This window comes from Nicotiana tabacum, chromosome 10, assembly GCF_000715075.1.
Source record: "Nicotiana tabacum cultivar K326 chromosome 10, ASM71507v2, whole genome shotgun sequence".
NCBI lineage: Eukaryota > Viridiplantae > Streptophyta > Magnoliopsida > Solanales > Solanaceae > Nicotiana > Nicotiana tabacum.
The window spans coordinates 17,346,102-17,360,591 of NC_134089.1; the positions used below are offsets into that span (position 1 = coordinate 17,346,102).

General features: G+C 36.9%; 1 protein-coding gene across 1 annotated transcript in view; it reads left to right on the forward strand.

Annotated features, from left to right (window-relative positions):
* The first annotated feature begins 6,972 nt into the window (after positions 1 to 6,972).
* The window catches only part of LOC107828026 (subtilisin-like protease SBT6.1), a 28,061-nt gene continuing 20,543 nt past the window's right edge, over positions 6,973 to 14,490 (forward strand). The window contains exons 1-4 of the mRNA XM_075222639.1: positions 6,973 to 7,295; positions 8,544 to 9,448; positions 10,866 to 10,994; positions 13,003 to 13,155. Of these exons, the coding sequence (XP_075078740.1) occupies positions 8,834 to 9,448; positions 10,866 to 10,994; positions 13,003 to 13,155 (897 nt within the window). The 5' untranslated portion in view covers positions 6,973 to 7,295; positions 8,544 to 8,833. The remainder of the gene's footprint in view (positions 7,296 to 8,543; positions 9,449 to 10,865; positions 10,995 to 13,002; positions 13,156 to 14,490) is intronic.

Below are 14,490 nucleotides of genomic sequence, written 5' to 3' on the forward strand. Positions count from 1 at the left end.
GACGTAGATAGGCTCAGAGGGCGGATTATGTCAGAAGCCCACAATTCCAGGTAGTTTATTCACCCAGGTTCCACAAAGATGTATCATGATTTTAAGGAGATTTATTGGTGGAACGGTATGAAAAAGAACATAGCAGATTTTGTGGCTAAGTGTCCAAATTGTCAGCAGGTGAAAGTCGAACACCATAGACCTGGTGGTTTAACTCAGAGTATAGAAATTCCCGTTTGGAAATGGGAGATGATAAACATGGACTTCATAACAGGTCTACCTCGCTCATTTCGGAAGCATGATTCGATTTGTGTGATTGTAGACCGACTTACCAAGTCATCTCACTTCTTGCCAGTGAAGATTACAGATTCGGCCGAGGATTATGCCCAGTTGTATATCCAAGAAATTGTCCGATTGCATGGGACTCCTTTGTCCATCATCTTAGATCGTGGTGCTTAGTTCGCAGCTAACTTTTGGAAATCCTTTCAGAAGGGAATGAGCACAAGGGTGAACCTCAGCACCGCTTTTCATCCTCAGATAGATGGACATGCATAATGCACCATTCAGACTCTCGAGGATATGTTGAGGGCATATGTTATCAATTTTAAAGGTAATTGGGATGATCATCTACCTCTCATTGAGTTTGCTTATACTAACAAGTATCACTCTAGTATCAAGATGGCACCGTATGAACCTTTGTATGGGCGAAGGTGTAGATCACCAATTGGTTGTTTCGAACTTAGAGAAACGGAGTTATTAGGACCCGATTTGGTCTATCAGGCTATGGAAAAAGTCAACTTGATACAAGAGCATTTGAAGATGGCTCAAAGTCGCCAAAAGTCCTATTCGGATGTGCGGCGTAGAGATTTAGAGTTCCAAGTTGATGATTGGGTAAAGTTTCGCTTATGAAAGGCGTTATGAGATTTGGGAAGAAGGGAAAGCTTAGTCCCTGCTATATCGGGCCATATAGAATCCTACGAAGGATCGGGCAGGTGGCTTATGAGTTAGAATTGTCAAAAGAATTAACCATTGTACACACAGTGTTTCATGTGTCCATGTTGAAGAAATTCATGGGAGACCCATCACTTGTGGTTCCTACGGAGATTATAGGGGTTAAAGACAGCCTAACTTACGAAGAAATTCTAGTGGCTATTCTTGATCGTCAAATTCGCAAGCTCAGAACTAAGGAAATTGCTTCAGTAAAAGTGCTTTGGAGGAATCAAAAGATTGAAGAGGCTATGTGGGAAGCCGAAGAAGACATGAAGTCTAGGTATCCCCATCTTTTTGAAGAGCAAACGAAAAAAGTGAAAGGTAATTAACCTTTCTATTTAGACCTTATATCATAATCTCTATGTCTTTCAGTATTTACTCAGCTCAGTATTCAATAATCATGTATTCGTTCAGTTTGATATACATGTATTCATGACATTTTAGTATTCACATGTCACCATCACACCCGTTTAATGTCCATAGATAGTCATAATTGCAGCCAGGACCATAATTCAAGGACGAATGATTCCAAGGGGGAGATAATGTAACACCCCGTAAATTCGACTTAGGTATGAATGCGTTAAATGAGTAGTAATATTATATCTTGGACATGTGAAGTTCTATTGGTATGAGTATGGGTGGAAATAATTATTTTAGAATCAAGACGAAAAGTGAGGTGTATAAGATTCGATAAAATCTACTAAGTCTACAAAAGGTTTGTCTTGCAACAGTATTTAGTGAAAATGTGTAAGGTATATGGGAAAACTCAAAACATTAAAGTTATAGGCCTTTGAAATAGGCCCGAACGGATCTTTTTGCAAAAACTTATGAGCGTTTTACATAATAGTGCACAATATGTGCGCCTAGGTGCATGCCCGGAGGGTCACGTTCGCCCACTACTGGAAAATGGTCCTATGGCAATGTAGGTAAAACCATTGCAATAGATAGGAAACCCGTTGACATAGAGCTATTGTAACGGTTTACCACCCGTTCCACCAGCTCGCGTGCCAATAGAGCTAGAGCAATGGTTTCTGCAACGGTTAACGTAACCGTTGCTATAGACCATCTATGGCAACGGTTTCCCCCCTCTATCGCGACGATTATTCTTTTCAAGTGCAACGGTTGAAACCCCTTACCATAGTGTTTAATACAATAGTTAATAATCGTTACCATATCATTTAAGCAATGGTTGTGCAAGCTATTGTTACGCCTATTTAGGGATATTACAACGATTTCTTTAGCCTATTGTAACGGTTTTATGTCTATTGCAACGGTTTTTTATAGGCTATGACAATCAGCAAAGAGCGATTGCATCGGTTTGAACCATTTATGGCAACAGTTTATGGAACATTTAAGGATCTATTGTAACGGTTTTGCTAGGCTATTATAACAATTTAATTGAGATAAAAATATAGCCCTGGTTATAAATAAATATTTACATATATTAATAATTATAATACACTAAAATTTATATAAATCACAAAATGAAACTATTCATAATTTAATTGTCCAACAAGCTAATAACATCCATACATAAAAGCAAAATGTTCTACCCCAAGTGCAGTAGTTTACAGTTCAAGAGTTAGAGTAAGTTTCAAAATATTGATAACAAAAGATTCCTAGAATAAACATAAAATTCTTCTTCAATAAGGTCAAGATCTTCATCATTGCCTCCATCTTCACTTTCTTCATCTGCTCCACCTACAAAAGAGGATAAATAAAGTCAGTACACTTCAAGAGAATCCAATCTAATAATGCTCATAGTCCAAAGAATCAAGAAAAAAAAGAAAAAAAACACGATATTCAACTTGACATTCAAAGGAACAAGTCGTGATGATTTCGGTAGCAACCAAACATTCATTTTAACATTCAGACATTTATTTCATCTCACCAACCAACATAACAACTGAAAGCAGTGCAATACATCACCATGGAAATTATAGCACGCAAGCAGAATTTTAATTTCTTGGTTCATGTTCAAAAGCAAATTTGTCAAATGTTTACACACTAGATAAGCCTCCTTATTTATCTGCAATTAGTCGATTGTCTGCAATATAAACTAGAACACTAGTTCCTACACTAGATGAGCATCTCATATTCCAGGTGGTGGTCGATATTTGAATTAAACAATGGCGTTGAATTTATACATGTACAATCTACTTGGCCACATCATGTCAGGCTAAGATTAGCAACTCAAGGACATGAAAACTTTGTTGAAGATTAACCGACATGTATATCAGTACTCACTCCACAAGAAAGATTCATTGAAGGTCATACACATAACCAAATGCAAGCTTACTCCCAAAATAATTTAGATTGTGCAATGCTAATAACCAGAAATAAAGGTACAAAGTGCTAGAAGCTAAAACACTGCGGATCCAAACTCCAAGTTCTCCCAAACTTTCAACTTTCAACTTTTATATTATGCAGCTATTCAATCAGCTGAATCTCCTTATTTAGGCAACCAAAATCAGAGACTAGCAGTAGGGATGTGCAGAGTGCAGTTACATTATACACATCTGCAGCTGGTCTCAAGTAGACAGACTCAACATAGAGGACTAAATGCAAAATGGTAATATATCCGAAGTCTCTACTAATAATTGAGCCTACATATAGAGCAAGTACATAGTATGTAAAGGCCCACACAAACAACACACATAGAGATATGTACACTTATTTGTAAATCGAACACACAAAATCAATCCGAAACTTTTTCCATTGCTAGAAATGACTAAGAAATGACAATATTTTCATATATAAAAAAAAGATACACATCAATTATTATCAATATGCAATGGTTTACTTTCAGAAAGTTACATTTCGAAATTGTCCATCGACAAGATTTAACAAATAGACAAAACTTCCAAGAAAATTAAACTATAATCATAATTCAGTTTTTCATTCATCGCAGTTCATGTGTTTGTATTACTAGTGCAACTAGCTGGCTTAGCAATGACAGCAAGTAGTTTGTACACTCTGTGAAAATTTTATTAGAAGGAAAAACATGCTACTACAATAGACTCTTCCTACTTTTAGGAGAGAAACTAAAGAATGCCTTATCAGTGTCAAGGTCAGAACACTAACTATGGATATGAAGAGAACTAAACATAGCATTTGAACAAAAGATTTAGTCTTGATAACCCCTCTCATCAGTAACATAAGAATCAGTTGTATCTATTAAATATTTTAGTATTTTAGTTAATTAAGACTTGTGAAATAAATCTGATGAGTCTTGCAAGAATAATAATTCAACATTATGAGGAAATCAGCCAGCAACTCGATTCGATAAATTGCCAAAGAAGAATAAGAAAAAGAAGAAAAACAAAAGAAGAAAGAAGAAAAATAATTTGCCTACAAATTTTTTAGTTTTAACTCCTCAACATGCCACTTAACGTGCAAGCAGTTCTTTCCTTTGCTAAGTAGTTAGAAATATTTTGGTTGAAAAAAAAATAACAATCTACCTATAATTTTTTAAGTTTTAACTCCGAGCATGCCACTTAAAGAGGAAGACGCATCAAACAGAACACTGTAGGCTTCCTTCAGTTCAGTCATATACGAGAAAAATTAAGAACAAACGTATGCCGGAGGGAAGCCTTTGCTGGAAATAGGGGCGGGTCCACAATGTTGATGTGTACGAGGGTGAAACAAAGGAGCAAAGAGAACACTATGGCAGTGCTACTGCCATTTTGCGCGGTCAGGCCTTCAGGTGCGCGGGGGAGCACTCGGGGGGCCATTTTAAAGCCCGACTTTGTCCCCCACAACCCCAAAACACAAAAACTTGCTCTAGAAAGGGAAGCTCTCAATAACCTAACTCCTTAAAGGTCCCTCCACCATCCAAGATAAGTTCTAATGGCGATTCTAAGTTAATTTCAACTTCCCAACATCTTATTAACATGGGTAAACCCTCCATATAATTAGATATTCGATTAGGACATCATTGTTGAGAGGAGGAACCTTAAAACTAGAATTCAAGGGGATTGAACTTCAAAAAGGTAATGTCTTCACCCTATAATTGATTCTAGCATTGGATTAATGATTATAGACTCTAGTTCATTGAGATATGAGTTGATGAGTTTGATATAAAAGCATGAACGGCTATAGGTTTGGGTTGTTTATTGTTGATTATTGGTTAAGAGTGTTGTTCACCTTATGGGTGATGAAGAATGATGTTGATTATAACTATTTAAGACTTTAGAATTTATCTATGAGAAAGAGAATGGGTTATTAGGTGTAGAAACACCATTAATAAGGACTATGAATCTTTATTCTCACCAAGTATTTGATAAAATGCTTAAGTGACCAAAACATGAGTATCATAGCTAATATGGAATCCCTTTGACTTGTATTACTATAGATTAAAGCTGAAAGGGTTGACAAACGTTGTATTACGCTCAAGAGCAGGAAGTTAAGATATGTGGGCCTAACTCTCTACGTTTGGGAATGTTTATGTTTCTCCCTATGTCTCATTATTATGACTATTACAAATTTCCTTAAAAAGTAATTATGCCTCAGTTCCATGAATAGTTGTAGAACTTCTATTCTCTAGATGATGTGGTTTCATAATTCATTCAATATCCCATGAGTCTCAGTTATGACATATCATTTTATTACGAATACACATTCCAGTTGATTCTTATTCGGCAGTTCAGTATTATGTAAGTCAGTATGTTTCGGTATTTTAGTATCATGTATTGCATCATGATTATCAGTTCCTTATTTTAAATCCTAAATCTCGAACATCTGTATTTGGGCCTGAGGCCGTAGTTTATGCTTTATGCATCATTGAGCCTGAGGTCGTAGTTATGTATACGTATACTTGGGTCCGAGGCCGTAGCTTGTGCACATATATATATTGGGCATGAGGCCGTAGTTTATCAGATAAACAGGTTGTTCATCATTCATAAGAGGGAGTATTCATATCCTTACTTCCTTGTTCAGTTATTAGTTAGAAGTTCAGTTTCAGTTTTAGTATTTACAATTCTTTCCTTCAATTGTTTTACATACCCATGCAATTCAAATGTACTAACGTCCTTTTTTGCCCGGGGCCTGCATCTCGCGATGCAGGTAACGATTTACAGGTTGACGATTCTGCTTGCTAGGACATCTCGTATCAGCTATTGGTGAGCCCCAATCTTTCGGCGGCATTATCCCTCTCTCATTCTATCCTTATAGTATTTCAGTTAATAAGGTATACCGGGGACCTTGTCCAGGTAAACAGTTAGCATGTTTAGTATTCTTTAGAGGTTTCGTAGGCTATAACCCAGTCAGTCAGATATTAGCAGGCTTTTATGTGTTAGCCTTGTCGGATACTCGTTTATACTTGCAAACTTTTCAGTATTTTCCGTATCTATGATATTTCAGTCAGACTCTTTAGTAGATCATCATGTTATATATTTACATCTAGCTTACAGTTAGACCACATGTTGATCCAACCATACAATTGGTTCGCTTGGTCACATGCAGGCACCGAGTGCCGTGTTATGCCCAGGCCATGGTTCGGGGTGTGGCAATTCAACTCGCAATAAGTTCTGTATTCTGTATTTCTCCTTCGTTGGTGCAACGAATACTATCAAACTATAATTACTAACAACTTGTTTGGATGGTTGTTACGAATCGTTTCATAATATATCACATCGTATTGTATTGTATTGTATCGTTTGATAAATACAATGTTTGGATAGATTGTGTCATTTGTCATCGTTTCATGATATCACGCACCAACAATATGAAGAATAAATTTGCAATATTATAAAGAAAAATTATGATACATGGTAAAAATATTATATAAAGGTAGGGTAAATGATAAAATAAAATAATTTAATAATAATGAATGGTGAGATTGAGAGAAAAGTCAATGTAATGACGCGTCCACACCAAATCGGTAGTGATATAAAGTGGCACATTTCGTCGTTATATAACGATATGATACAATAAAATTTAAGTAACAATCAAAACAAAAGATTATATAAACTAACAATACAATATAAATAGAACGGGCAACGACCACCCAAACAAGCATCACACAATTTAAAAAGTTACTAATTTATAGGTCCGGCAATCATAAGAGTCAAAGCTCGGAAGGGGAAAGACAACATAGGAAAATAGAGCAGAGAGCAAACTGCAAAGCAAAACAGCGATTCAAATCTCCATTATAATTTCCGGACGTTTTACTCTGCCGGTTCCCAATATTCCGTCACAGTTTCCGGTCACCGGAAAAATCTGGAAATACAAAACTTCTCGAGAAAATTTGATGGAATTGGACTGTTGTGGAAATCGATAGCATTTGATTTACAATACAAACTGATTTGTTTCTTCAGGTTTCTTTCATCACCCTTTTAAATCTCATTTTAATTACTATTTCTTTTTAGGTTTTCTTGATCAGATTGTATTGTGCTTGTTATATGCATATTTTTACTATATTTGTTTTTGGAACAATTGATTAGATTCTGAAAGTTTACTCTTTGGGAGTGAAATCACAAATTGCCTTTTTGGGAATGAAATGGATACGGAGAATTCATATACTGATGTTGTTTAGCGGGGCCCGGCTACAAATCATTAGAAGTTTAAAGTTAAACTGTTTCTAAATTTAAAGTGCATGGTTTTTGGGACAAACGTACAAGGAAAGAGTATCACATAAATTGGGACGGAGCGAGTAGCTAACTCTAACTGTTTCTAAATATAGAAATGTATGTTATTTGGACAGACGGACAAGGAAAAAGTATCACATAAATTGGGATGGAGGGATAGCTAACTCCAATCCAAAAAATGGGCTTGAATCGAGTGGAATACAAATAGACGATTTCAAATAACGGAGCTCAACTAGTTTGCGATCGAGCATAGTTGATTGACACTAGCGAGTTCTTCTTGAATATATCAGCTTGCTGTTACTAAATTGTTTCTATTAGCTTCATTTCTTGTCTGATAATTGTGGCAATTAATAATTTCAGAGTCGGTTATTGAGTAAAATACTGGCCTTTGCTCTAGGAAAGTAAAATGGAGAGACTGAGAGCTCGAGAGCTGTCAAGAGTTGGGGTGACAAAACATGATTAAGGAAATCTTATAAACATTTGGTTTATTGGTTGTATTGTTAATTATCCAAAACTAGTCCATATATCTAATGATGGATTATAATGTAAAACAGTCTTTTTTCTTATGTTGGACTCAAATGCTCGAGCTTTTATGAGCATCCAGGGCACTTATTTGAGAGCACTTTATTGGTAAAGAAGTCAAAAGGTTTCGTGATATTACATGTCTTATGGCTTTGGTTTTCAACTGTCATTGTGGTGGAAGTTTGAAATATCAGAGACATTTATGTTGAATCACGTTCTAAGAAATGTTAGTTAGTGAATCTTGTTGCATTATAATGCTAAAAAGTAAGCTTTTCACATGCACCAAGTCAGTTTGATATCCTTACGCATGAAAAAGGTCAGTTGGATACACTTTACGGCCACAATTATGTTTCTTCTTTTCGATTAATCACTTTGTCTTAATTTGCAGTCCATTACTGCATGCCTTTTATTTTCGTTGTTGAATTTGTCTCAAATTAATGCTATATATCTTTTCAGGCTAAAAGAGGGCAGGATCTCAAGTTTGTTAGACAGGAAATCAGCTTGTATTTATCATATGGTTGTGATTACTGGTTGAAGTGGACATTTTACTGTCAGTTAAAGGCTGATCATGTGCAGAGCATCATAGGTTTCAGTCAATTAGGATCTGTAGATCTCCATTGAAGCAAACAATTTTGATTCGGTACAATTGCTACTCGAACGGAGGATTTTGATTGTGTTTAAGTACAGGGGAAAAATCTTTAAACGTCCCCTCCGTGCTTTGATGAGGGATATTTCATTCTTGTAACATGCCCCAAATTCCTCAAAGATCTGTATTCACGTTCTCTCTTATCTCCCTCCTTATCTCATATACTCTCCTCCGCTTGTATCCATCTATTTCCTTTCCCCTCTTGAATAGCCCTCAAAACCAAACCCTTGCATTGCCTACACCAACAGCATCTGAGCTATATACTAACGGTGGCTCTCATGACTACCAACACCTCTGGAGGCAAGAATCCTGTAGCAGAAACTATATTGTCCGATTCTATCATTATAAGGAAGCTGAAGATCTCCGTAATTATCTGCAGAACAATGTGAAATTCAAGGGGTGGGAATGGATTGAGAGAAAAAATCCTGCTGCAAGATTTCCTACAGACTTTGGATTGGTGGCAATTGAGGAGTCAGTGAAAGAACTTCTGTTAGGAAATTTTAGAAAGTTAGATCTTGTAAAGGATGTTTCTTTGGATTTGAGCTATCAAAGGGTAGTTCTTGAGGAGAAGAATGAAAAGATTGGGGCTTTTATTGATGGGAATAAGAGGTCGGGAAAGATTTTTACAGCTATGTCCTTCAGCGAAGATCAAAACTATGCAGTGGCCAACACAAGCAACATGAAGATTAGTTGGAAAAGAGAGCTATTGATGCAGGTAAGACTTTGATGATTATCTATTTTGTTACGTGTGAATTTACTGCTAGATTTGGCTGTTGCAATACATTAAAGGGCTTAGCCATGCACGAAGTACTCCCTAACTAATGTAGGGTAGAGGGAGAGTGGGTGTATATGTACGCAGCTTTCCTCTTGCAATTCAGTAAATAGGCTATTTTTATACCTCGAAATTGTGACCTAAAGGTTCACCAATAGAGCAGCTATGCCGTTTGCGTCAAGGCTAGCCCTCGGTATTGGAATACATTCTACCATAATTTTGCTCATCATTGACATATGGTAGGATCAACCATGTTGCATTGTATATGCGCAGAGGAAATCAATCTCCTCGTTCTTAATTTTTTTAATGTTATCTTTATCTTTTTTTCGGGTCTTATCATGGATCTGTTCTTCTGTAATTGGCATTACGTTTGAAGTTGAAAGCATCATAAAATTTACAGAAGAGTACTTTTTGCTGCTCAAGTTCCTTATTCTAATGGTGCTTTGGGTTATCCTATTGCATTACGTAAAGTGTATTTTTGACAGTGTGTTTCAGAGTTCTGTTGAAAACTTGAAGGATAGTTTCCTTATGCATAATTGCATATCCCTGTCCCCTGATATATGTCTTGTGCGTTGTTGAAAAGTTGTTTTTTGCTAAGATATACGTGTAGGTTCATGTTTAAAAAAAGAAGACTTTCTCCTTTCATTTTGGCGCATGTTTTTGCATACCTATTTTATTGACAGTCACCACCCTGCTGTCTTTTCTCCAGTTATGCTCTTTGAAAGACCTTTGGTTGCAGAAACTAAGGTTGTAAATACAAGGGGATATCTTATTAGGAAAACATGCATAAGGCTGTATAAGAGACGAATAGTTGCCCTGTGCATTGTATTCCGTCAGGGGCTATATGTTGGTGTTGGTGTTGCTTGGGTTATGTACTGCTTTGTGCCTGGTCCTTCTTGCTATAAAGAAACTTTTTTAACTTGGGGTGGTTGATAGGGAAAGTTAATTATTAGGTCAGTTAGGTACTTCCGTAAGGAAGAAGTTGAAAATTAAAATTTGGCTGCACTATTCATAAAGTAATGCGCATACACTTGCCAAGAAAATAATGGATTGGCATGGGCTGCATATACTTGCTCCATAGAAACATTTATGTCAAACTCGAATTGTTTAACAGAGATAGGGTGAGATTGTTGTGCTCTATGGCTACCTTAGGTGGGAGAAGTAAGCCATTTGATACTTTCCTTCTCCTTTTTTTTTTTTTTGTGTGTGTGTGTGGGGGGGGGGGGGGGGAGGGTTACAATGGTAAAGAATTAGTTGTTAAATGCATATTTTTTCCTGATTGTTATTTGAGGTTAAGCTGTTGTTATTGCTTGTGTCTTGATAAACTTTATTTTGTCTCCTTTGCATTTTCATTTTGTAGAAATCTCAAGTCACATCCCTTTTTGGGGCAGAGTCACTCTGGTCGAGAGGGTACACTGGTGCTAAAGTTAAAATGGCTATTTTTGACACAGGTATACGGTCAGATCATCCTCATTTCCGCAATATTAAGGTATGTACCGCTTGTTTTCTTTTTTACTTGTTTATTTGTTTGTATCAAAGAAATGCTTTATTTTAATTCAATGTTGTTTGAGTGAAATCATTTACATTTATTTAAATGGTAGTGACATGGAGTTTAAGAAAGTGTTGAAGACATTATTAAGTAAAGGCAAAATATCCTGATATATACTTGTTCGGTTTTGACATCCCCGTCCCCTACTCTATGGAGTTTCAAGCAAACTCCTCAACTCAATCAAAACATCAATTTTAAACGCCTCCGGAACTGTGTGTTCCTCGCTCACTCTGACATCAATGACACGTCGAATCCACGTAGAAAAATTAATGCCCCATCTTAATTATCTCATTAATTTAATAACAACAGTGAGTTTCTATGTATTTTAATAAATAATGAATACTTTAAGAAACAGAGAATGAATTTCACCTTATTCCTCCACCTTCCTAAACGTTCTAAACTCCATGACTACAAACGGAGATCACCTCCCTCTATCTCCGCACCTTCCCATCCCCACACTCTGCTAACCTTATCTCTCACTGTACTTTCAACAAATTCAACGAAGAAAATCTAGAAACAAAACCAAAACCAGAAAAGATTCTGTTAGAAGAACAATAAAGTAGAGGAAAGAAAAATTATCAAATGGAATGTGAAATCCTCTGATTCTCAAGAAAAACTGAGAATAAGGACCGAGTGTGAAAGCATCACCCACAATTCCGATCAAGAACGAGCTCAAGTTCTGATTCATTTTCTGATGTAGTTCTCTATTTCTTTGCAATTTCCGCTTCTGAAATGATGGTTAAATTAAAAGAGACATCACTAGCAGCCATAATCCTTCACTTCTTAATTATTTCTTTTTGATTTCACATAAATCCTTTTCTGATCTGAGCTTTCAATTTAGGAGAGAGAGTAAGTATTTTTCTTTCTATTCTGATAAGTTTTGTTGTCCAATTTTTGATGGATGGGTGATTCTCTTTGAAAGATGAGCGAGAGTGAGATTAAAAGGAAAGCTGAATTGATATTGGAGGTGGTGGTGGTCATGGTGGAGGAGCCTTGATGGGTGGTGGTGGGGGTGGCGTGATTTGTTCAAGAAGGGGTGAGTGGGTTGGGTCTTGAAGAAGGAAGGAGTGGTTTTTCCTTTTTTCTGTTGTTGGAAGGTTCCTTTTTTTTGCCTTCTTATTTTTTTATTTTATTATGGTATTTAAATTGATTCATGCCCATTGTGTGCATATATAGCAGTTATCACATATTTTGTCCAACTTAGGCACATAAATGCCACATAAACTTGATCAACAGTCGAAGGAGTTTAATTCTCATGTTGATCAAGTTGAGGTGTCTAGTTGAAACTTCATAAAGTAGGGGGCGCCGGGATAACCGAACAAATAGAGGTGTCTATCAGGCTATTTTGCTTTAAGTAAATAAAATTGTGCTATCCAACGACTTAAGCTTTTGCATGAGATGGTCACACACTTCAACATGGTATCAGAAGCAGGCATATGGTATAAGTTTGAGTCTCACCACCACCTATTAATCATAAGAATTTCCACTTACTAGGCTCGTAAAAAAGAAGAAAGAATCAAGCTTGCATATGAGGGGGCGTTTTGAAGACATTATTATGTAAATAAAAGTGTGCTCTTTCTTACAGCTTAATCTTTAGATGAGATGGTCATACACTTCAATCAAAAGAAAGAAAAGACTTTTGACACATAGCAGAAGTATTCTTAGAACTCGTGGGTCTTAAACATGCCAAGACATTTCTTTGGCTAGAAGAGCATATCAATAAGGGTAATATGGGAAGTTTAAAGTTAAAGAGTTCTCGAAATTAGAAAGGTGTCATTATTTTTGGCACAAACTAAAAAAGGAAAAGAATGTGCATAAAATGAAACAGAGGGAGTACATTTTAATGTACATCTTTGGGTGCCATCTTTCCCCTATCACCAGCATACACGGGTTGATTTTGATACCCTATTTCTAGCATAGGTTGGGGTTGATACCTGTTATATTTCAGGAACGCACGAATTGGACCAACGAAGATACGCTGAACGACAATCTAGGCCATGGGACATTTGTAGCTGGTGTCATTGCTGGTCAGGATGAAGAATGTCTTGGTTTTGCTCCTGACACGGAGATATATGCTTTCCGTGTTTTCACAGATGCTCAGGTAATGGATATTTATCTTTTTTTTTATTTGCACCGGGTGTCCGAGTCTCTAAGAGCCCCGACTAATCCCGGGGGTGCACAAGCCCTCGGCAAGGAGTTTCCCGCAAGTGCACCACGGTTAATTCAGGTTTTATCCAGTCCGATGGCCCTCAGAAATTGTTTGCACCCAGTGGGTTTCGAACTTGAGACCTTGAAAGGGAGCAAACCCCAAGGCTCAAGTCAATTGCCACCAGGCCAACCCTTGAGGGTTGGATATTTATCTTTTAAACATCCAAATTGTGTAACAGAGTCCTTTTATATATATATGTTTACCATGTATATAGATAGAGAGAAATAGCTTTTCCCTCAAAGCACCTCAAATTCCTTTTGCTGGAGGATACGGAAAAAAACCCGAATGGTGCTCCGTATGTGTTTCAACTTCTTGGTTCCTCTGAAGAACATCCAGCTGTGAAGGAATTGTTTTATGGTTGCTGGGATGACACATTTGATTCCAAAAATGTTTAGAAAGAGCTGCCATAGATGACCAGCAACGTCACAGTGCAAAAACAAGTGCCATGGTACATGACATATCCTCAACTCCTTTCCCGCAAAGAAAGCATCTGCTGCATAGTTGCAGATCTCTCTTCTGCACATTTGTTTGTGCCTGGCACTCATTATGAGCCAATATCCAACAAGCAACTTCACAAGGCACTTTGGATCCCCATCTTCCAAGGCCAAATGGAAACGATCCACTGATACCAGAAATTTATAGCAAGATGGATAGAGAACATACCATTTCTCTGTCCATTCCAGACCAAGAGATCAATTTTATCAGCATCCAGTGAAACCAGAGTTAGTAGCGAACCTTCGACTTCCCAATCAAAACACCCCTTCTAAAACTGAAAGACCAATCATTACCTCTTCTTAGCGGTGCAACTGTAGCTTCTTTGTCCACACCAAAACTGATTAAATCAGGAGCTCTCAACTTTAGAGGAATTTCCAATCCATACATCATGCCAAATATTGGTTCTAATTTTACTATTTTTTAATTATTTTGATCTTTGTTAGTATTATAAGATGAAGAACTATCAAATAAAATTCTAAATTCAAATTGAGGAAGGAAATAATTCGGCATGAATTGACATTTATTCCAAAACATAAGATAATTTTTATGTATGCTTGTTTAAAAGTTGAGATTATTGCAAAGATTTGGGTCAATTTGGGCGGGTTGGGTTATAACCTATTGTTTAGCCCATCTTAACCCTAGTGAACTTTGGGTAGGGGTGGCAATCACCCATTTAATGAGTCATCCATCTTGACCAGCCCAAATATAGCCCAAATAGCCCATTTGCCACCC